Below are 24,463 nucleotides of genomic sequence, written 5' to 3'. Positions count from 1 at the left end.
CTGTGCCGTTTGAAATGGGTCCGGATCATGGACTCCTGCATTCCTGTGGCTTCTCGTAACTTTAGCTATATAAATTAGTAGGTCGCCCAATAATCGACAGAAAATTTCCATTTTATTCCTAGAAAGTCTTTGAAAGTAAATCTTTAAAAAACCAACACTAAATGTTTCCTTGAGGCAATTTAACTCGGAGGGATTTGCCAAATGCTCTAACATGCTTCAACATCAAGAGAGATCATACAATGTATTAGTAACTGTAACTGCCACAACGCATTCCTAATAGAATGCAAATACATCCAAGGCATTCAGAAAAAAATCAAGCACTTTCATGTTCAACGTGTATAACCAAAGAGAAGCTTACGGAGGATTTTGCACTGTTTATTAATAAAATTTCTAAGATCATACTAAAATAAGTTATACATCTGGCCGTCAAATTACACATTTCCTCGCACCGTTTTTTCTAAAACGCCCTGCCCCACATTTTCTTAACTATTTCCACAGGAAATGACATGAAGACAAAAAAAGTTTCCCCTCTTAAAAAACCCTATTTGCTAAAACAAAAAGTTCAGTCATTGAATAGAAATATTATTGCACAATAAGCATTCTTACATGTAGCAATCCTCTTCCATAATCATACAATTTCCCGCAACACGATTGATTTGATATTGAAATGCAAATATGTTTTTAATAATATAATTTTTTTCAATGCAGTTTTTTTTCTTTACATAATTAAATGAAATGATGAAGTAGGAAAATAAATCAGAAATACAGACAGCATCCTTGATTATAGTGGTCAATGTGGATATTCTTCTTGCTGTCTGTCGGTAGGCAATGGGTTTGGTCGTCAAGGCTCGGCCATACTGGTCATGGAGTTCACAGGGTCCTGGGGGGGCGCGTCCCGCCGACCCTGTCCAGGGCCGGCCGCCGCGGCGGCGGAGGGGGGCCGGTGGGCGTCTGGCGGGGGCGCGTGCGCGTAGCCGTCTCCGTGTGGTGGTTGGTGAGGCGGGACGCCTCCTGGAGCAGGTGGGTAGGCCTGTCCGGGAGGGTACCCGGGTCCGGGTGGTCCTGGTGGTCCCGAATACCGCATGTCAGGGGAGAAGGGGGGCTGCGGTCCCATTGGTCCGCGGAGGCCTGGTGTGGGGATGGACCCAACGGTTTGATTCAGTGGGGGGATTCAAAGCTCAAAGGACAAACTGCTGCATGCATGCACGGCAAGTGAGACCTACTGGTACTATTTCAGCTCATTGTGAACACGATTGTAATAAGAAAACTAGCAAACCACCGGCGGATTACTGTTGGATATTTAATATCCAATATCTTACTTCCGCTCAAAAACGAAGACTTTCAAACTAGATGAGCTGCAACGGTATGCTGCGTTCAATCTCACGGTACATTTTGCTGTGCGGACGCTGGTGGCGGGCGGTCAGTACTATAAAACAAGTCGAACTGGGGGGGGAAGAAGCTCCCCCTAGATCACAACAAGAAAATGTTAGCCAGCTAACTCTTAATATCAACAGCAATGAAACCTTGGCAGACCATAATACAAGGAAAGCACGTGCCTCCAACAAAAACAACAACTACCCGACCAACCCTAAACCGGAGCCGACCAAGAGCCCTGTGACCGATGAGTCGACCTATGAGGGCTCAGCCCTAGAGCCTAGTCCCGCCCTCCGGCCCCCTTTACCGTGTGGTCCGTAATGTGGTGGCGGCAGCTGAGGCCGCATGTGGGGCGGCGGCGGGCCCCTGGGCTCCGGCCGGGGGTTGAAGGCGTGTCCGTTGGGCGGGCGGGGGCCGTACTCCCCTCCCATGTACCCCGGCGGCGGGGGGCCACCGTTGGCCCCCGGTGGTGGCGGCCGGAAGTGGAGAGGGGGAGGGGGCGGGCCGCGGGGGCCCATCATCCCGGGGAGCGGGGGGTACATGGGGCCGAGCGGCGGGGGCCGGTACAGACCCGGCGGGGGAGGGGCGCCGCGCGGGCCCGGGGGCAGGAGGGGGCCGTCGTAGTGGGCGTCGTGGGGGGACCCCCGGGACGGGTTGGAGGGTGGGGAGTCCATGATGGCGGAGGAGGAGAAGGATCCGGGGCCCTGGGGGACACAGAGCTGGGGTCAGTGTGTGTGTGTGTGGGGGGGTCTTGTAAGGCTGTGATGTTAAGTCACACGGGATGAGTCAAGACAGAGCCCAGGGGAAGTAGCAGCAGTAGTAGTGTGTGAGCCCAGGGTTACCCACTCAGAACCAGTAGTCATACACCAGCATCCAAAGCAAAAATCAAGCCTCAAAACCACGCTCAAACACGCACAACAAGCAACTTCGCTCCGCCACATAACTGCAGTACATTGAGGTAACATTCCTGCAATGCTGTGAGAACCACAAAAAGAAATCACAAATCCAGCCCACTGATTAAAAGAAGCGGAAACACTCGATCTCCTTCCCAAAGTCAGCTGGAGCAAAAAAAACCAGAGCGAGCTCTATTCAGTGTTAGGTCGTCTTCACACCTGGTCTTCTGCTTCCTTCATACTCACTGGCTCTGGTCCCTCATCGCAGGCCTCAGCCAGGGGCTCAGAATCGACAGTCTGCTTTCAGACATACATGGGCGGGCATGAATTCAGGGCCCAGCAAGTGCAATACAGATGGCACAGGGGTCACGGATGGATAAATAATAACGGGTCGGTTCCAGAGAGCCAGAGTGAAGGCGCTTACCGAGTCGTCCCTGGTGGCCGGAGACGAGGTCCGAGGGCCCGACATGTCTGAAAGAGTCCAATGAATGACAATAAATAAAGCACATTCGAAAGTTTAAATTAAAAAAAACGTTCCAGTCCCTCTATCAAGAATGACTCCTGCAGACTGACGCACCCATTCGAGGGGCGTGTTTGTTGTCGTGGTAACGGCCCTGCGGGTCAGACGGAGGCCGGGGACCTGGGAGAAGAAGCAGGAAGACAACATGAGATTAGATACATGGACCCGTAGACAGTAGGAAGGCAGTTAAGGAGATGCAACCCACAACCCGTTATTGTATTGTGTCTGTATTGTGTACTTGCACTGAGAGGACAGGGCAACAATCAATACCAAGGTTTGAATGCGGCGCACAAGCACCAAAGACATTACACAGCAGCACCTTTACCTTCCCCTAACGAAACGGGCCAGATTCTATGAGTCCAATGAAATAACAAAGAAGGGCTCAGGGCTGGGACTGACCGTAGCGATCGATCCTCCTGTCCCCCAGTGGGGCGGAAGGGGCCCGGCGGGGGTCCTCCATCCTGGTAGGGGGGGACGGGGCCCCGCCGCTGACGGGAGAGGGCCCGTAGGAGTCCCCTGCTGCTGCCGTTCAATTAGAAACACACAAGGGGAAAAGCAGCGGGCAAATTACGGCCTTTTTGTTCAAACGGCTCGTTTTAGCTTGTGCAAAGGAAACAACGGGGGTACAGTTGAGTGTGATGGCGGAATAGACCAGTCCATACAAAGTCAAATTTACCCCAAAAATAAATTAATGTTCCCCTTTGGTCAGAGCAATCAGAGCCAATTGGGAGTTCAATTTAAAGCACACAGTTAACAGAAGGGGAACGTCCACTTTTGTTTGGAGATGATGCAGGCGGTGTGTGCTGTGGCTCCACCGCCCTGCCACCCGGGTTCCTATTCCACAGGGAGAAGTGACGGGGGGGCTTTACCTGGGCGGGCCCCAACGTGTCCCGGGTTGGGCTGGAACAGGTGGGCGCGGTACTCGTTGAGCTGGGACGACAGCAGACCCAGCCTGGTGGGAGGTAAGAAGGAACACAGTGACACGTGGCAGATTGGAACGAATGCTATTCAAACGCAGATAACGGCGGCGAGGTTTATCGAGCAGACCGTCGGACCAAAGCGCACGCGCGGATAAGACACTCACTTGTCCCGCAGCCTCGACGTCTCAATCTTCTCCTGGTTCACCGCGCGCTCAGCCGTCCGCGCGCTCATCTGGACGCGAGAGGAACAGACGGCATCGTAAAGTGCCATTGTAGTAGATTCACACAAAACAAATCCTCTTGAAATTAAAAATAGAATCCCACCAAAATAAAAGCAGAACAGGACATTCTATTCCAACGTACCCAATTTGAATGAGTCTTATTCTCCTGCTCTTTAATCTGTCAGAAAGACAAAAACACAACAGAAAACAACGGCGGTCACAACCAACACAGACTCGGGAGCACGGCGATCAGCGCGGCGGTGGAGTGGGAGGACGGCGGCGTACCTGTTCCTTGTAGGCCACCTCGGCCTTCTTCATCTGATCCTCCATCTCGCTGATGCGCTGCCGCAGCAGCTTCACCTGGGACTCCGCCTCCAGGGTCTTGCCGCCGACCGTGGACAGCAGGGTCTCCTTGTTGCGCCGCTCCATCTCCTCTTTGGTCAGTTTCCTGGGCGGGACGCGGGCGAACGTGAACGGACACATTGAGCCGCGTCGGTTTATGGACGAGGGGCGGGTTGACACCGACTGCGGCGGCTGCGTGCCTCAGAGGATGTGTGTTTGAGGTGGCAGGGATGAGGGGCGACGATGGCGATTATATGTCCTGACAGCGCACGAGTCGGAACACAGCACAAGCAGTAGACAGCTACGCGTCGAGCTATGCTATGATTGTGTGGTTAACTGAAGATAAGGGCAGGTATTGCAGAAGGCATCGTTTTCCCCCCAAAAATAATTGCATCAATAGAACACCTCCGACATGATCAAAGCATCAGATCGCATGACCAAAGGGGAAGGAAAGGGTCCAAGGCCTTTCCTTCGACCATGAGGGGGATAAGTGACACAAGGGTAGGGAGGTGTTGACGAAGGTGACTTACTGCTGCAAAGCATTCTGCTTCTGCTGGTACATCTCGGTCAAGATCTCATTCTTCTGCTCGAGGATCTTGTACTGATTTTCAATGTGGCTCTTCTCGCTCTTTATGGTGGCGATGGAGTGCTCCAGCTCCTGGTGTTGCTCTGCAGGGAAGAACAGCAAGCGCCAGTCAATTATAATGTTTGAACCCCAACCACTTCAGGAATAGTCCTGTACACAGCATTACCATCAACTCGTTGTGGAATATCTCTAGTGTTTGAAAGACCTTAACCGTACCACACACCCACCAACCCACCCACCCACACATTGTGGTAGAGAATTGCCCTGAACTCGATACAGTTTAAAATGTGATGGCATACCTTCAAGCACCTTCCTAGTCTTTTCCTCATTGAGGAATTTGGCCATGAAACCGTTCCGCTCCTCTTCAACCACAAACAGAGTGGTCTGGACCTGCAGAAAGCAGACATAAGCCCTTAGACACAACTTAAAGATAAATAACTAACTAACTTAAAAGTTGATGAGTGGCATTTTGAATATAATTGAGAATTCAATATAGTTAATTCAATCATTTGATATTCTTTGACAAGTACGATTATTATTATTGCAGCACATTATTTTGTTATTTCTCAGCCTCGTCGAGGAGCGAATCAAACCCATAAGGAAAAAACATTCTTAATCCAAGTCAATAGTTAAGGTACTTTACCAGTGAAACGTCCGTCATCTGCTTGATCCTGTTTTTTATCATCGTTTTCTTATCTGTCAACAAGATGGGAAAATTAAAGTCAACATTCCAATAGGTTCAAACACCAGCTCTCAGAACGTGAAGGCCTGTACACACACACACACCGAACTGAAGGCCTGTACGCACACACCGAACATGGCTCACCGTTAGGTAGCTCGCCGTTGGCTAGTACTTGTGTGTCCCCTTTTTGGCAATCAAAAGCATCCAGGTCACCCAGAAGATTAGACAGTACCTGATGGAATAAAACACAAAGATGTAGACCTACTCCGACGCACACACATGATAAGGCAAGGTGAAGATGAATGTGATCATTCAAAACAAGGGTCAAGGGTGTAGCAACATGGACAGTGTTCAGGACGGACCTCCACATTGTGATCTTTGAGGGTGACCAAGTCTTCAAGCTCCTTCTGGGACTTTTGATAGAGCTTGATCCGCTTGTTCAGGTCCTCGTGTTTTTCCTCCCAGCCTTTCATGGATGCCTTGAGCTGTAGGAAACATCAAGTCAAACCAAGTTATTCTTGGAAAAATGAATGAATCAAAATCAATTGCAGAATTGCAGCCCCACAGACATCAAGTTCAATTTCCTCTTACCTCATTGTTTTGTTCCTTCAGCACTGCATAATCCCTCTCTAGACATTTCTGCTGGACTCTTCGTGCATTCTCGTGCAGCTTGGCCTCATCCAGGAACACGGTGGCCTGTGGGGAGACACAGCAGGCCGGTCATTTAAAGCACCATCTAAACACGGGCCGATATTAGTGAGGGTGAACGGCACACACCTGCTCGAAAGCTTGCTTGCTCTTCTTCCGGCTGAGCTGCAGCTGCTCGTTGGCCTTCATCAACTGTTCGATCTGTTACACGAAAACAGCAGCACAGGGCTATTAAGGCAAGGAGAGGGGGAGGGGTGGACAAACCAATGAGAATTCACACTTAATAAAAAGGTAGGCGATGAGACGTACTCTGGCGTTGTCCCTCTGATTGTTCGCCTTCTGCTCTTCAAGAAGCGCAGAGTGGGATCGGACTTCCTCTTCGAATCGCTTAGTTTGTTTTTCTGACTTTCCCAGTTTCCACTGGAAGCAGAAAAAGCCATGTTCATCATCATCAAGATCACATCACCCGTCTTTCTTAATTTAAAGCCACATTAAGAAGACTAAATTAGGCTGCTCAATACAGAAAAAGTCCAACAACACTCTTGGTAGGTAACCATCAAATCGATATCTATAGATAACATATGTAGCTCACCTCTAGCTCCTTATTCTTTCTCTGGGCATGACAAGCGCTTTCTTCAGATTGTTTCTTTTTTTCGTGTAAATCCTGAATCTGTGAACAGAGGCATTTCAAAGAGAGGGATCACCGTGTTGTTCTAATGATCCCAATGAGAGAATATAAATATAGGTCATATTATAGGTCATTGATTCACCTGGATACCGTACTTACCATTTGCTGAAGCTCTGACACCTTTAAAACCGCATCTTCTTTTCCTTTTTTGAGTGATGTTATTTGGTCTTTAAGCCACTTGTCAGTCACTTTACAGAACACAAAGAAAAACACTCAGAACACATGATTGATGTAATCATCTTTTCAGATCATTCAGATAAGTCAATTTAATGTTAGGACTTACCAAGATACTCCTTCTTTTTGACCTTTAAAAAGGGATACATTCGAAGATTACGAGTTGATAAAATCTTAGAATAATCGTAAAAAAAAGAAAAGAAAGTAACCAATTTAAGATGAATAAATATTCTAGCTGAAATAGCTTAAATGTATAATCCCTAACATTCCCAAGAATGTTTCATGCAAAAGAAACACACCATTTTAAACTTCTATGAGAGTTCAGAAATGTGTGTGTTAATAATGCTAGTGTCACAATGCTTACAGCCAGAATGGTATTCCATATGAAGACAACGATGGTGAAGACCCCCACCAGGGCCGTGACGATAACGGCTTGCCAAGGACAGCCCAGCAGGGTCTCCCCCGGCCGCCATTCTTCTGGCAGAAGGGAGATCACCTGGGTATACACACAGGCAAACACATGCAGACATGGGCTCAGGAACACAATGTTGGCAGAGAAGATGGAGCACTGCATGGGACTTTATCAAGATGACACACTAGTATTACCACAGCCTCCGACACATGGACTGCTTTAAGAGTGACCCGGTCCAGGACTTGTTAAATGTGTATCCAATATCATTAATTATTTACAACCTCAAGCAGTATCAATCCCTTTCAGATGGAGACCTTATGAACTACTCAGAAAACAACCTGATCATATGCATGATTTAACCAACGATTTACATGCAACAATAGTGACAGAATACATCCTTTTCACATCAAAGACAATGGTACGCCAAATGGTTAATAAAACATTAAATAAGAATAAAAAGCTGGAAGCTAGTCAAGCCTTTAAAAAAGGGCAATCGAAGCATCATACTGGAATGCAATGAGCTCTGGCCAGCAGCACGGCCAGATAAACCTTTGAGCCAAGCATGATGTCGATAGATCAAACATTCCAGATTGAGAAATAATCATAGATTAGGGCCTATATTTTACGAATACATTGTGTTGCCTGGATTATAGTCAAGTGCATGGTTACATTGTAAAAGAGCGTTTCGCCCTATTTGCACAATAATCTCAAGTTTTACCGTTTGGAAATTGTTCATTTGTTCAATTAAAAGGCCAACACTAGGCTACTATAGCACAGGGCTCAGATATCGTTATCTTGTCAGGGTAATCGTTTGTCAATTAATATTTAGGAACGAGACCGACTAAATGTTGTCTACTTACATGCTGTAGCTCCTTTATGAAAAACAGGTATAGTTGATCTAATTTGATCACAGGGCGGGATAAATCACTCTCCATGTTTTATGGCATTAACCAAGAAAACACTCCCGGACTGAGGCAACGCGCGCTATCTGTCAGCAGGCAGCTACCACGAGCCTCCTACCGCCCTACTTTGAAGCAATGTATCGTTAAACCCAACGACCATTAACCTCAGCCACCACCTGCAGGGTTGTATACATGGTCAACGTCATGAAGACTAATTGATCCCGATATTTTGAGGTCGGCGGTGTTCGTAAAGCGGTCCACGAAACCCCATCCGCGGTAAAACAGAAAACAGAGCTGACCAGCTGATTAAGCTAACACGGTAAGTTAAAGAAAACGGACAGAAAACGCTACTTTCGCTTTGAATGTATAGGAAGACGCAAATTGAGGACAGGCATACTGCTCTAGGGCCACACAGCGATTTAACAACGCTACTTCAAACGTCGGATTATTTGAACCATAACCACTTAAACTACATATGCTGTGCTAGTCGGATAACAGCCGGTTGTGAGTTGAACTTCAGCCCTACGCTACCCAACACGTCAACAGAGGGGGAGGACAGGCAGTGCACCTTGCTGCCATTGCCTCCAGAAACGCCGTGCTAGAGACCCCTAGTGGGCCAACTGAGCACATGTTCCGAGTATCATTCTGTTTGATAAAACATGCAAATCTGCTTTTGGAGGTGTACAACTGTAAATCCTGGGCTGAACCTCAATAACTGTAGAATAACACATCATTAACACATACCGGAAGTATAATCACAACCGAAGATGTTTGATTTGTCTTTAAAATATCCTACATTAAAAAGAAAAGGGTCTGATTCACCTAAATAATATCGAGGGACATTTAATAAGACAATAGCTTACATATAAATTAAACCATATTCCCACTATGCAAACCAATATGATTTAAGGTTGACCTGTGCCATGGTCATCGAGAGTATCTTTACATGGTTCTATAAGGGTCTATATTCAAGCTTTTCTTCAAACTCACCACGATCACCCAATGGGTCACACTTGTCTTCATCATGGAAAGAAGACAACCACTGTAAAACAGTCCACTTGAGAATAAACCCATTTTTTCTTCTTCTTCTTCTTCATGTAAATCCCCGACTGGCATCACTATGTCCAGAGAACCTGAATGTTAATAATAATAAACACCAGTTAAAATAAATTTCAAGCCATGGATTATCACTGTTTCTGACACTGTGTAGGCCTTCAGAAGCTAATGCAATGTCCTTAAATGTAGGAAAAAGGCAAACATAAATGTTGAACTCTTCTTACTTGGGAGATAGACTTGCATAATGATAAGGCTATGGTAAGGGGGTATCATTTGTATATGCAGGGGGCCAAGTTAAACCACCTGAGCTTAAGCGAGAAGATACACCTCTATTTTAAGACGGCAATCGAGAAGCTTTTGACTCACAGTCAAGACGCGCTCTCGTGTTTCCCCTGTGTAAACTGAACTGTGTGTGCAAGGAGCGTTCAACCAACACCGACCGACGGATCAACAAGCTGCCCACCTGAGGAGCTCTCCATCTCCACGCCGAGTCCCAGGTCAAAGGGCTTCTCCAGGACAGCTGGTGGGATCTTCTGCATGTCTTCCGCCCCCCCGTAACTGGGTTGATTGTCTTCGTTCCTGTTGAAGTGTCCCCCGTCTGCCCCCACACTGAGGTCAGCGCCCTGGTGGGCCTCGTCCAACGCCCCCTGCTCTGCATCGCTCTCTGGCTGCTTCTCCGTCACGTCGGGGACCACAACGCTGCCATTGTTCTCCTCGGTGGGACCGTCGTCTTGCTCGGCCCGGACGACGGGTGGGGGGATCTCTGCTTGGACTTCTGGGTTGTGTGATGTGTAGTCAGCTTGGGAAACAATGTAAATCAAGGAAAATATATTGTGATAGTGTTTTGGTCAGGAATGCGATACACATCTCCATGCTAAAGTGTTCGATACACCTGGATGCTATAGTTTTGGATGAGCTACTTCACAGAGAAACGGCATTCAAATTGAGGTTATCATATTATAAGCGGAAGTGGGTTCAGCGATGCAAAAGGTAAATGGTTTTTAGGTTTGCTGTTCTGTTTCAAACCAAGATATGGCTAAAACGTAAAATAAGAATCACATGAAACACTTAAGGGGATAATAAAAACACACCTTGGCGAGGCACTGGTTCTCCATTAGCCGTCAGTGGTGTGCTGTCGCTGGCCGCAGAGTACTTCTGCCGCAGTTTGAACACGAGCTCCTGAAACTCGTCCAGCAGTCGAGCCTCCTCGTCGAACAGGACCCCGTCCTTGTGCTCGCCGTCATACTGCTTCGGGTCCCTGCTGTCCAGCATCTTCTCGATCTCGTTCAGGATGACGTCCTCCGAGGCCTCCAGGATGGCGTCCAGAGACTTCTCGATGTCCTCGGCGGGGGAAATGTCGTTGAGGCGCGCCGCCTGCAGCTCCAGGTCGAGGTCGGCGAACAGGGCCTCGGCCTTGAGGAGGTCACTGAGGCTGAGGAACTTCCGCATGCGCTGCATGTCCTGGTCCTTGAAATGGGCACGCATGAGGGTCAGCCTCAGCACGTCGTCGCCGTATTCCGGCTCCGGTGTCGTGGACACGTCGCTTCCTGTCGGGGGTTCGTACGTTTCTTCGCTGGGCTTGGAGTGTGAAAGGGCGTTTTCGTCTTCAAGTAATTCACCCCCTTCCGTCTCCTCCTCCTGCATATCATATTCTTTTGATGGCAGCTCCTCGTCTGTGTGTAGGTCCTCGTTAATCTCAGTTTCTTGAGTTGCATTGTTTTCCAGCTCTTTTACAGAGTTTTCTGAATCCTGCCTTAATAAGCTGTCATTCCCGTCAGGCGTATCTGTGTCGTTCTCATTGTCCATTACATACCCCGCTTCACGGCGGGTCAATGTTTCCTCTTCTTTTAAATCTCCGGTTCCATCCCCAGCATGCACTGAGATGTCCTTGGCCTGCCCTGCATCAACATCATCCTCATCATCATAAGTGTCTTCATCGCCCTCCTCTTCGTTGTTGTCTTCACCCAGATCAGGATTTCCTGACACCTTGGGCTCGTTGAGTGCCTCAGCGTCCAACAGGTGAGATGAAGGTTCGGCAGGGAGATCTCTTGTGTTGGGATCTTCTGCGGTGGAGAACTCCTGTGGATTCTCTTGTGTCGCCTGCTCGTCAGCGGGCTTAAGCTCCTGCTCGGTTGGGTGCTCGACTGCACCATGTTTTTCCTCATCGCTTCTTTGGTGATTAAACATCAGAGGCACAGCTTCATGGTCTATGTCTTCTGTGTCCGCCTCCAAAAATATGAGAGTATCTTCGTCAGCTTGATCGTCGTATGGTGGCTCTTTGGCGGGTGGCGCGTTGATATCTACATCGTCTTGGGCTAGACGTTTTTCTGGGGTAATTTCTTCTTGTTTGTCCAGGACGTCTTCTGAAGTCGAAACCTCTGCCGTCCTTCTACCGCCACTGACGATTGCAAAAACAGTGTCGCCAAGTGAAGACCAGCTGTTTTTAGTCCTGGGTATGTCCTCATCATCGTCATCATCTTCTTCCTCCTCATCTTCATCATTATTATTTATAGCTTTTTGGGTTTCACTGGGACCCTCATTAGGATGGCCACTTCCAGGAACACGTGGCCTAATCATCTCATTCTCCACATCTTTGATTGGCTCTTCACTCTTTGCCTCAACAGAGATGACATCACTGGCAAACTCCTCCTCCTCATCATCATCATCATTATCATCTGCGATATCTTCATCTGGGGTTCTGGATGTCATTCTTAACTCTGGGACACTCTTTGTCAATAGGGAGGCAGATCCAACTGCAGCCTCAGGATCTTTTTCAGGGACTGGTTTAACCATGGTCTCATCATGAGGGCTGGCCATGCCAGTCTCCTCATTATCACTGGCAACGGTGGATGTAGGTCCACCTGCAGTAGAATGATCCTCTGGAGGGACTGGGTCAACCGTGAGATCATCTGTGTCTCCCCCATCGGTTTCACGTTGGTCCGATTCAGCGTTTTCCAGAGTGGAATCTCCAGCAGTTGGTGGTTCATGAGCAGTAGAGTGGTTCTCATGAGCAGCTGAGAGGTCTGTGTGGGTCTGGGTCACATCAGATGCAGCCCCTGGCTCCTGCTCTTCAGCTTCTTGTCTGGCCGGCTCTGTTGTCCCTGCAGGCAGATAGTCTGCACTTGGCTCCTCTGGGAACACATCTGTGTTTTGAGAGGCATCATGACCACCACCATCATCTTCCTCATCATCATCATCGCCGTCATAAATATCATCATTGTCCATAGACAAAATTTCAGATGGCCTATCCGTTGATTCTGATGGTATTTCTGCACCGTCTGCAGTTTCAGTCAGGTCGTCACCATCCTTCTGTGTGGAATAGTAGCCTAACAATGAATCTATATCATAGTCATCATGACCATTAAATCCTGTGTCGAAGCAGACAAAATCTGTTTCCTGAAAGAAATAAGAAAAGTACAATTTTTCATTAGCATTCTTTAAGTTGTTTTTTATTTTCTGCTCCAAGACGGTTACAGAACGAAGAAACGTCACAAATTAAAATATTTGCATTCCAGCCAAATAACAGAATGGCAAAGCCCTAGATGCATCATGCAAATGTTAGATTTCGTACCTCTGTTGGAAGTACTATTTCAGTTTCGGTATATACATAGTTAACTTCAATTAGGTGCTCTGGGAAGTAGCCAAATTGACGCCCAACCTATTGACAAATAAGGAAAAATCATGTTAATGGTTATGACCATACACACCTACTACAATATTTACACAGTAAGGGTTAGATATTAACAACAATTTACTTACACTTCCCGCCCACATGTCTGTTCTCTTGCCACCTAATTTGTAGTACACATAAACATTTTCAGATTTCTTGGCGGACAGGAATCGACAATCCGGTCCTGAGAAATCATCAATCATCTTCCCCCGAACAAGGAGCACTGTAAGGACACAAAAGCGAAAAATTACAAACAAGTCTTAAGGGTACGTACAATAAATATTATGTCCAGACACTGGAAGGTATAATAGAATTGCTACATTAAATGTTCTTTAATAATGTATATTGCAAACATCATGATTGTGTTGTTGGTGCTAGGATCATATGTTGTTGGTGAAGGTAACTGTTAGTGATCGTCAGGTTTGTCATTGCCTTTTTATTGATGTTGTTGCAATTGCTCCAACTAAGTCATTTTGTGTATGGGAATTAACATTATAGACAAATATTACATTCATTATTTAATAATTCCTCAGTGCTTTGGCGTTTTACTATCATTTCTCAATACTTTTGGACCGAAGCAACCCCTCCATACTTTTGAAACGAGGCAACCCCATAAATATATTAATTACATAAGTACAGATTGTCCTGCTTAAATTGGTTGTTTGCTCACGTATGGCATTGCAATGAACATGAGAAACACTGATGTCAACATCAGCGTACGTGCGCTAATGCCGGTGGGTAGCTTATTAGCTGCTAGCCTTGGCTAATACCAACAACCGTAGCAAGCCAGGCCAGGACTGCCAGGCAAACAGCCAACACACGGGCCGCCTGAACGTGTACTTTGAGGGATGTTATCTTGCTCCCCGTGTCAATGTGCAGCAGATAAACATCGTAGTTGCAACTTTATGGGGGGATTCAGTTCGCAATTATCGACTCGCAACAGGTCAAAGATAAGACGCAGTTTACAGCTAGCTGAAATCAATGTGAGCGGATGGAGGCATACCAAAAGTCACAGTGAGGCAACAACAAACAAGAACTTACTACTGCACTCCTTGTCTGCACATATTTTGAGGTCGGAAAATCTTCTATCCAAAGCGGTAATTGATCCAAAATAAAATATGAGTAATAACACGCATTTTTGGTAGAAGAGCGCAGCTGCCATGGTGGCAGTGTATTGACCGGGTGCCGCCTGGTCTCTCCTCTTCTCTGAGGAACCAGAGGCCGACACGTCAGCAGATCCGGCTGCGGGGTATTCCTCTACTACTCCATAAGACTCCGATTTCGATTCGAAGAAGTTTCTAGTACAAACTTAGGGTCAACCAACCAACTCAGACGTGGACACAGACGTTAAACAAAAAAATCCTGATCTTCTGAATACAAAAAATAAAAAAGGGAAACATTAAAAAATCTTCTACCGCTTTAAAGCATTTATCTGAAGTGCTGGAATTCCACAGCGATGAACAACAGCACACCGTTGTATTTGAATACACTTTGAATACGTAACGATATTAAATAAATAGATGCATCATCCACGATTAAAAATAGAGGTATGCAGATTAGTGGGTAGTCATTAGATGTAGGGAATAAGCTGTGCTTATAAATGCTATATGACTACACCAGGCCACTATATCCATGAACTGTTATCATTATTGTAATTATGATGTTGAAGATGATGCTGATGCTGATGCTGATAGTGGTTATTATCGGTAGTAGCTCTAGTATTTCCTTAAAGCAGTCCTGATAATCATCTTCGTAACAGTAGTAGCCTGTTTTACTTGTTGTTTGATGTAGTATGCAATTTATCAGCTGCATCTTCTTAATCATAGTAGTAGAGGTATAGTCCGTCGACAAGAGATAACCGGAATAAGGTTGGTCTTTGACCTCAGTAGCTCAATTAAATGTGTATATAATAATTCACATATTCATGTCACATCAGCTGTGTTTTGACAGAGGAGTTTGGATATGGATTGTTTGGGTGAATTGGGTGAAGGACTAAGGTTTCATCACCATCCAAATTGCAGTTCAAAAGGTACGTTTCAAGAAGTGGATTGAACCCTAGGGTTAACCCCTATGCTTTCATAATACAGCTATGCTAAGGCCAACCAATGAATGAAACCCCAATAGTTATGTTACACAGACCGGTTGAACGTACAATAGAGGGCAGTATAGGTAGCAATTCGATACAGAGGAAGAAGAGTGTATCGCCCCGCCCTAGGCCCCGTCGCTTTCCCTACTCTTACTTCCGGGTTGCAGCCCAGTAAACATGCTGGGTGATGCGTTCCTGCAGTGTGTACATGGCGATATCAGAATTGGAATCTAAAGTAGCCAACTGATGTAAATGTGATTTCTCATTCATGCGTCAATCTTAATGACACATTTCATTTTAACGGACTACAATATAAAGACGTTTACTATTCGAGGTATGTCAGGACTTCAATACATTGTTATGTTGGTAACACATTTTTATGGTGAGACGTTTTGTTGCTATTAGTTCTTTAAATTAGCGATAACCTTAACCCCAGATTAACATGTAGCCTTATATTATACATATAGCCTTATATAATGAGACTTTATTTACGTTTATGCTTTGTTATTATCACATTTTAAAGTGAAGGCTAATTAAGCTTCCTGTCTCTTTCTATACCCTTTTATAGGATCCTGATCTAAACGAAGACGATGGCCGACCTAGAAATGCAGCCAATAACAGATGATACCTCGGACGGAGATAGGAACACGGTCTTGAACTATCCAAATGGATCAAATGATAAATCAAAGCTGCCTTTGGCTGATTCCCCATTTTATGGTAAGCTGTTATTTTCTCCAATCGTCAGTTAACCTTAATATTACTTCCGTATCGGTGTCCTGGCCCAACCAGGCTCATTCAATCTGGCCCCCTAAGCATTCCCCTCTATAATTGGCTGACTCATTAATTCCCTCACTCTCCACCTCAAGCTGGTGTGTGGTGAGCGTTATGGCGCAGGTTGGCTGCCGTGCATCACCCAAGTGGGTGCTACACACTGGTGGTGGTTAGTGAGGTCCCCCCTTCACTGTAAAGCGTCTTTGCGTGTCTAGAAAAGCGCTATATAAATTCAATCCATTATTATTTTTATTATTAACATGTTGGGAGTTATTTCAACATAATTGTGTGCATTGTCTCCGTAGACCATCGCATTGAAAGTGGGTTTCATCAGAGCACAAGGACCTGCTGTCTGAAAGTTAGAAACGCCATGCTGCACAATGATTGGCACAAGGCAGGCCAGTACATGGCCAGTTACTTTCAAGCAATAGAGGACACAAACGTGTCTGTTGCCCAGCAGCACATAGAGGTAGGTAACGTTTTCATTAGAATGAACTTGTTAAGTGACTGTTAAAAGTGACTTATTTTAACAGAGTTCGACTCTTTCAGATCATTTGGAAAACAGGAACAGACATTCTCCACCATCTTCCGAATGTAACGATGGAGAACTACAACGACTTCTATGAACAAATGAAGCTCTTGGGACTCAATAATTACCTCTTGGTAAGTAACCTAAAATCTGCCCTTTGGTAGCCTTGTCATTGCAACCATTGCTATTGTTCAAACTGCATTAGAAACATCAAGTGTCTGAAGAATAATAAATATTCAAATCCACCCACCACCCAAAAAAACCTGGAAAAGCAATAGTGCAGGATTTCATTGCCCACGACTGTTATACATATATTAGTATGGCATTTAAATGTAAATTTTGAATTTATGCTTATTTATAAGATTTGTAACTTGTGTGTGTGTCGGTATGTACCTGTAGGTTAGCCTGGAGCACAGTTTTCACCTGATGGTAAACGGGCAGCTTGAAAAGGCCAGGCATCAGCTGTCGATGGCTGAGACCTGGAGGCACGGCAGGCTGTCTGAGAGCCAGTCTCAGAGGGTCAAACTGGTGCAGGCCTACCGCAGCCTACTGGACTACTTCACCTGGTGCGACAAGAGGGAAAACTTCTCCACAGCGGCAGGTAAGAAGAACACACGGAAAGGGCAAGCAGAACCGCGAAAGACCATGCGAAACGGGCTTTGGAGGGCACCTTACCATTGTAGATATCCAGATTTTATTAGCAAAACGGGTAAAAGTATATAAATATAGGGGGGCTATGGTTTGATTGGTTTGGTATTGGATGGTGCCGAATGAACACGCTTGACCGCCGTTCCTGGGGCAGGCTTCTTATGATTGGAAGGGGAAATGTTATACATTATGCCCTTAAAAGTTGCACAGACTCCTTTCCACAGGTTGTCATCATGACTGCAAAAATGAAACATATTAAATTGATCAATGTTGAAATATGATGTAATCAATTAATATTAGGCAAAGGAAAACTTTGTTTTTTCAATTTCAGTCTGACACAGGGCCACGGTATAGCTGATATAGTCAACAACTTTATAGAAATGTTTAATAATCCAACACAATACCTCTAGAAAATAGACCTGAAAGTAATGATCAAGCCAATGGTTGCACACATTCGAAAATGCATCAATTTTAGGACACGTGACTACACCTCTTGCCCTTTTGACTAGATATATTTCAAGAATATTCGATTTTGACAGCTTGGAGTCCCAATAATTACAAGGCTCTATGGGTTTTCCAAACCCTCTATCCACACCGGCTGTTGTGATTTAATATGATGTTCAGGCGGTGTGCATGGAATCTGTGTAAGATGAATTGAGGGTCACATATTGTAATGGCCATCAGTAAGAGCTTGTGTGTTCAAGTTTGAATGATATGGTCCTCCTCCCTCCAGCTTTAAGTACTGATGAAATGGCCGCGCTGGACATGGAGACCGTCTACAAGAAGTCCACTGTGAACTTGAAGGAGATTTTGAAGAACCCAGGTGTATGGGATCCCTTCATACTTTGCTACATCGAGGTAAGCCGAGCCCTTCCCTGCTCCGATGGAACGCGTGCGTCCAATATAAAACAGACTTTTTGCGGACCAATGACTATTAATTAATGAAATTATTCTACTGCAATAGAATCTCTTTTGTCATAGCATTTTGTTTAATAAACGTTTAACAAACGATTCTAACATTTGAGCATTCATTTTGTATTTCTCCGGGTTCTCATGGCAGATGCTGGAGCACTACCAGCAGCACGATGAGATTTCCAAGATTCTGGAGGACTACGCCTACGACGAGTCCTTCCCTCCCAACCCCAACGCACACGTCTACCTGTACCGCCACCTGAAGAAGACCGGCGCTCCGGAGAAGAAGCTGAGGCGTGTTTTGAAGGTAGAATCAATTGTTTTTTTAAATATCTTATTTATTATTTATCTGTTCGTTGTGAAAGCGTAGTATGGACGCCATCACCACCAGACACCACAGAGTTTCTAAAAGCAGGTTTGATGTCTTTTTAGTTTCACCTGCTGTCTTCCTAACTAATTAATGCAGCTGAATTCACTGGTGATCAGCAGGAAGTTGAACCAGCGTAAAGAAAGCTTTCCCCCTTCTCAAATTGGATGGAAAACTGCCCAATCTGGCCGTTTTCCTTATGTTCAGCTTAAAGTTGTTAACTTCTAGAGCAACATGCAGAAACAACTTGGCCAGTATCTGTCTCATTAATCTGCACCAAACTAACTTTCAACTGGTTAGCGAGTGCATGTCACCTTTGTATAATCCAATCAAATCCATCAGCAGCCTTTTGTCCCTCCCCTATTACTATAACCTTTTATTTTCACGTGTATCCACCTCATTTTCCCTATGAATTATTTCTGAAAAGGTTCATGTTAATAACAATGCTGTTTTTGCCTTCTCTTTTTTTGTGTGGTACCTTGTAACTGTGACCCATGCAGACATAAACTAACCCAGTTTTACCCAATATTGCTTGCATATGTGATGGTCTGAACAGGACTATGACTATGAATACTTCTAATTATATACGTGTATCTGTTACCATCATAGGTTCTGCATGACCTGGTCCCAAGCCACGAGCTGATGCCCGAGTACTTTACTCTCCTACTCCGGTCAGGTAAAGACAACAAACCTGCATTAGCAAACAGAGTCTCCTTATACTTCCGGCTCGCGGCCCCGGGAAAAGATCTCAAGCATGCGCAGAACGCAAAATCCAATTCCAATCGAATTGACCGTATACATGCATTCTTAATGCGACTATCAATCGAATAATCTAGGGGTCTTAATCCGACTATGAGAAACTCGATTCGATTTTAGTCCGACTAAGGTCTATACATGCATTTTAATAATCCAATCATAGTCGGACTAAGCCAATTATTCGATTTTCTTGAGTGTCATGTAAACACATGACATGTTGTGGCTATTTGCATGATTATAGTGAAAAATCCTCAAATAGTCAGTGTATTTAAGTTAAAGGCATTTTGTGACTTGCTCTGTTGCTATCTGCTTTCACCAGAAAAAGAGGAGGACCTTCGAAAGGCGTTAGACGTGTCTTTACTTATGCTTGACTACGCCTGCTGGAAGATCAACTTGGCCGCATGGACGAGTTTGAAGGCCGCCATCATCAAACTGAAACAACAGTACGTATGAGGAATGTGATCATATTACCTGGACCTCAAAGGGGATTCAAACCCCATCGCCACTTCATAGGTTAAACACTGATGCTAAAGTGACCCTTTGCACAGAGGCCACGTCATAAGGCTATGAGAGGTAGGACTAACACAGGGGACACTCATACCACTCCTACCACTCATTAGTAGTCTGCTCCTTTAATGTACTAGGACACGGGTATAAGACTTACCTTTGCTAGTTTAGTCTACTACCTGTGCGCTGGTACATAAAAGTAGCGCACCAATAATTAATGCGAAGCTCAACGCGTGTGTGTTTCCGACTATGAGACCTATGTGAAAGTGAGGTTTTAAATAAATATCGGACTCTGATCTAATTCTCTGATATGGTTACCTGGTATCTGCTGACAAGCATTGAAGTGTCACATTTATTCTCCGCTTATTGAAACTGAAACTAGGTTGACCCGCGAGTGGGCAGCCCTGACCCTGAATAATAAAACACAACGTGAAAGTCTTTCTTAAAGCTGGTTCAGGGGATTGGTTCTCCCTAACTGAAGACCATCCCCGGTGTATATGGGTTTTTTACCTCGATACTGCTCTCTCCAGTAAGTAACGCTATTGAAGCCCAGAGAACGGGCGTATGGTAACGAGCGCTGGCTAAGCCCACCTATGATCCACACAGGAACGTGGACAACTGGAAGGACGTAGTTGGTGACAGCATGGCGTCGAGGCGGGACTGGTGGCCGGCCTTTCACTTCACACACTTCCACGCCAAGGAGGACCTGACCACGGACCAGGCACTGCTGAAGGTCAAAGCCTGGGTGTGCAGGCTCCTGTTCCCAGGTAGTGTGTGTGTGTGTGTGTGTGTGTGTGTGTGTGTGTGTGTGTGTGTGTGTGTGTGTGTGTGTGTGTGTGTGTGTGTGTGTGTGTGTGTGTGTGTGTGTGTGTGTGTGTCATGATCACCAATGGACCAAAATATCTGCAATAACCAAACCAAATGTGGCGGAACCGTGACACAATAAAGCAAATGTCTGATTTTTTTTTTTTTTTTTTTTTTTTTTTTTCAGCAAACAAGGTCTACATCGTTGAATGGCTATCCCTGAAAAAAACCCTACCCCAGAAAGAGCCCCTACCCCAGAAAGAGCCCCTACCCCAGATGGAGCCCCTACACCTGGAAAAGACCCTAAACCTGAAAAAGACCCTACCACTGATAGAAACACTACCCCTGAAAAAAAAAACGAATACTGAAAAAAAAAAAAAAATCCTGAAAAAACACCAACAAACCTCTAAAGCGATCCCTTAGATTAAAGGAATACTTCACCCATTCAGAACCGGCGTTCTATCATTATAAAATCGCTATTGTAATGTATATCAAAAGATTTTTTTCCCCTCAGTCTAACCCAGTCTTCCCCCTTGGCCCAGCTCTCCTGATCTAATTTTCTCCCGAGATGACGTCCAATGACGCGTTTGACGTCATCTCGGGAGAACTTTGCCTGTTAGAAGGGCCAAGGACTACAAACCACCGCAAATTTGTGAGCCCACCAATAAAGAATGAGGGGGAGGGGCGGGAGCTCGCATACGAGATGTAAACACAATGTCCGCCATGTTTCTTCACCGCTTAGCTAGAGAACAAATTTGCAATGTGAAATAGCCAAAGTGGATTTTGAAAAACCTATGTTTGGATTCGGGCATTCAGGGCTATTTGTACGAGCCAGAATACAGCCAGGAAGAATTGACACAAATAGAGGAGTAGGCTGCTGCGGCTGCAGCTGAACAAGCCTTGCCTGTTGCCGAGGACGAGGACGAGGAGCCGGTGCGCGCCGGTTTGCTCTGTTCGCCGATAGACACTAACGCAGAGTCCCTGTGCTGCAGCGAGTTTCAGCAATGCCAGTTTCTTCTAGAATAAATGGCTGAATCTGGCGAGGACGGGGCCATGTGTGTATCCTCTCACCCAGGCTTTACGCCTCATCTGAACAGTTGGGTATTTGATACATATTTCCGGACCCAGAAGGTGAACTAGAAACGCCAGCCAAAGCTCGCCAGGAGAAACAGACGTCTTAGTACAGAGTGAGTGTTTGTTTTTTTACTAACACATTGGCTACAATAGTTTAGAGTCCCGGGGAACGTGACAATGTAGTTATCCGAAAATAGCCAATCTTATTGGCAGAGCATAGGCTACGTTACATTAGCTTGATGTCTGTGCAATGCTGCTACTCAAGGCATAATTAGGTTAGTGCTGCATGCAGCGCTCAACTATTGTTAGGTGAGTGCTGCAGGCAGCGGTCGCCGATCCGAACCTTAGCTGTTTAGAGTGTTAACCTCCGAACTTATCAATGCACCATCAAGACACCGAATAAAGTCAACACAATGGTTATACTTGACTTCATAATTCGCATGAAATAGAAATAAGAGTCTTCCAACAGAGGACATCAACCGGACCTGAACCCCGGTCTCCAGGGGGTAAGCTCACAGCTCTCTCCACTTCCCACTGAGATATGTAATTTAATTATGTCTGAGGTTATATATGACCAATAGACATGAAAGCATCATGTTTAAAATTAAAGATATTGTGTTTTCCACAGAAATTGAGCTGCGGTCTCCAGTGGGTTAGGCAGAGTACACTCCACTGCACCACTGAGGCGATGACTACACAATAATCAATCAATAAAGAGGATATACATGACATTAAAATGTATGTGTGTATTTCTATTATTTCCCTCATGTTTTTTTTCATGACGAAATACGACAGTGTTACCCCTTATATTTTATTTGACAAAGACAAAAGTGTTACCCTTTATGTTTCTTTTCATGACGACCAATAAAAAACAACAGTGTTACCCCTTATGTTTTTTTTTCATTTTAGACCAATAAAAAACAACAGTGTCACCCCTCATGTTTCATTTGATAAAAACGACAGTGTTACCCCCTATGTTATATTCGATAGATTTCGACAGTGTTTCCCCTTATGGGTTTTTCATGACGACAGATAAAGAACGACAGTGTTACCCTTTACGTATCTTTTGATAAAAAAGACAGTGTTACCCCTTATGTTTTTTTCCCATGATGACTGATGAAAAACAACAGTGTTACCCCTTATATTTTATTTGACAAGGAAATTTTTTTTTTTTTTTTCAAATATGTTTTTTTCATGACGACCAATAAAATACATCAGTGTTACCCCTCATGGTCTTTTTCATGACGACCAAAGAAAAACGACAGTGTTACCCCCTATGTTTTAATTGATAAATATCGACAGTGTTACCCCTTATGTTTTTTTTCATGACAACCAAAGAAAAAAACGACAGTGTCACCCCTCATGTTTCATTTGAAAAAACGACAGTGTTACCCCTTGTGGTTTTTTTCGTGACGACCAAAGAAAAACAACAGTGTTACCCCCTATGTTTTATTTGATAAATATCGACAGTGTTATGTTTATTTCATGACGGCCGATAAAAAACTACAGAGTTACCCCTCATGTTTTTTCCATGTTGACCAAAAAAAATGACAGTATTACCCCAGTCAACATTTTTGCGGGGATCCGAACCCAAGCTACTTAGAGTAATAACCTCCGAACTTACCAATGCACCATCAAGACACAGTATAAAGGCATCACAATGGTTATACTTGACTTTATAATTCGCATGAAATAGAAATAAGAGACTTCCAACAGAGGACATCAACCGGACTTGAACCCCGGCCTCCAGGGGGTTAGCTCACAGCTCTCTCCACTTCCCACTGAGATTTTGTACATACATATGGCAAGGTTATATATGGCAGTGCAATAGACATGATGATAGCATTACGTTTAAAATTAAAGATATTGTGTTTTCCTCAAAAGTTGAGCCGCGGTCTCCAGTGGGTTAGGCAGAGTGCACACTGCACCCCTGAGGCGATGAAAATACACAATAATCAATCATCAATAAAGAGGATATACATGACATTAAAATGTATGTGTGTATTTCTATTATTTCCCTTATGTTTTTTTTCATGACGACCAATAAAAAACGCATCTGTTACCCCTTATATTTTATTTGACAAAGACAACAGTGTTACCCTTTATGTTTTTCATGACGACCAATAAAAAACAACAGTGTTACCCCTTATGTGTTTTTCATAGCGACCAATAAAAAACAACAGTGTTACCCCTTATGTTTCTTTTCATGACGACCAATAAAAAACAACAGTGTTACCCCTTCTGTTTTTTTTCATGACGACCAATAAAAAACGATAGTGTTTTATGAATTATTTTTCTCTATCTGTTTTATGTGTCTCTTGTCTCGTTGCTTGCTTTTTTTTTTTTTTTTTTTTAGTTTGTTTGTTTGTTTATTTTGCTTGTTTGAGTATGTTGCTTTATGTGCGTGTCTAGTTTGTTGTCAATGTAGTTGTTTGTTTGTTTGTTTTGCTTGTTTGTTTATGTTGCTTTATGTGCGTGTCTAGTTTGTTGTCAATGTTGTTGTTGTGTTTTTTGTCTCATTGTTTCATGTGTACATTTGATGTACAGACACGTGGTGATTCTAAAAAATAAAGTATTAAAAAAAAAAAAACGACAGTGTTACCCCTGTCTACATTTTTGCGGGGATCCGAACCTGAGCTGTTTAGAGAATTAAGCTCCGAACTTATCAATGCACCATCAAGACACCGATTAAACACAACACAATGGTTATACTTTACTTTATAATTCGCATAAAATAGAGATAAGAGTCTTCCAACAGAGGACATCAACTAGACTTGAACCCCGGTCTCCAGTGGGTTAGCACACAGCTCTCTCCACTTCCCACTGAGATTTACAATTTAAATATGTCTTTGGTTATATATGACATGAATAGACATGATAGCATTACGTTTCAAATTAAAGATGTTGTGTTTTTCACAGTA

The 24,463-nt window shown here is 44.6% G+C and overlaps 2 protein-coding genes across 10 annotated transcripts; one reads left to right on the top strand and one right to left on the bottom strand.

Moving 5' to 3' along the window:
• Positions 1-359: 359 nt before the first annotated feature.
• Positions 360-14,313, bottom strand: mia3 (MIA SH3 domain ER export factor 3). Of its 5 annotated transcripts, XM_030344474.1 has the most exons (29): positions 14,130-14,313; positions 13,178-13,311; positions 12,990-13,076; positions 12,541-12,814; positions 10,510-12,495; positions 9,882-10,217; positions 9,353-9,495; positions 7,413-7,544; positions 7,158-7,179; positions 6,974-7,062; positions 6,779-6,856; positions 6,496-6,606; positions 6,316-6,387; positions 6,130-6,234; positions 5,901-6,023; positions 5,683-5,770; positions 5,500-5,552; positions 5,156-5,246; positions 4,801-4,939; positions 4,214-4,376; positions 4,071-4,106; positions 3,872-3,939; positions 3,657-3,739; positions 3,187-3,309; positions 2,845-2,907; positions 2,692-2,738; positions 2,487-2,564; positions 1,682-2,078; positions 360-1,128 (listed from the first exon to the last, which is right to left on the bottom strand). In XM_030344474.1, exons 1-29 carry the CDS (start codon positions 14,248-14,250, stop codon positions 842-844), a joined length of 5,529 nt encoding a protein of 1,842 aa, XP_030200334.1. In that variant the 5' UTR covers positions 14,251-14,313; the 3' UTR covers positions 360-841. The 5 variants fall into 5 exon arrangements, with proteins under 5 accessions (XP_030200334.1, XP_030200332.1, XP_030200333.1 ...); XM_030344472.1 differs by having other exon boundaries at positions 10,510-12,814; XM_030344473.1 differs by having other exon boundaries at positions 3,187-3,306; positions 10,510-12,814; positions 14,130-14,312.
• On the top strand, positions 13,227-21,508 carry taf1a (TATA box binding protein (TBP)-associated factor, RNA polymerase I, A). Of its 5 annotated transcripts, XM_030344497.1 has the most exons (12): positions 13,327-13,354; positions 15,025-15,117; positions 15,743-15,891; positions 16,251-16,414; positions 16,495-16,608; positions 16,874-17,075; positions 17,856-17,980; positions 18,183-18,341; positions 19,011-19,077; positions 19,477-19,600; positions 20,271-20,431; positions 20,656-21,508. In XM_030344497.1, the coding sequence occupies exons 3-12, from the start codon at positions 15,765-15,767 to the stop codon at positions 20,889-20,891; spliced, it is 1,479 nt and encodes a 492-aa protein (XP_030200357.1). In that variant the 5' UTR covers positions 13,327-13,354; positions 15,025-15,117; positions 15,743-15,764; the 3' UTR covers positions 20,892-21,508. The 5 variants fall into 5 exon arrangements, with proteins under 5 accessions (XP_030200359.1, XP_030200357.1, XP_030200355.1 ...); XM_030344499.1 differs by lacking the exon at positions 15,025-15,117 and having other exon boundaries at positions 13,227-13,354; XM_030344495.1 differs by lacking the exons at positions 13,327-13,354; positions 15,025-15,117 and adding an exon at positions 15,289-15,508.
• Positions 21,509-24,463: the final 2,955 nt, after the last annotated feature.

This window comes from Gadus morhua, chromosome 21 (genome assembly GCF_902167405.1).
Source record: "Gadus morhua chromosome 21, gadMor3.0, whole genome shotgun sequence".
NCBI classification, from domain to species: domain Eukaryota; kingdom Metazoa; phylum Chordata; class Actinopteri; order Gadiformes; family Gadidae; genus Gadus; species Gadus morhua.
Note: the sequence above shows the minus strand (reverse complement) of the source record. Positions and strands in the feature narration are given on the sequence as shown.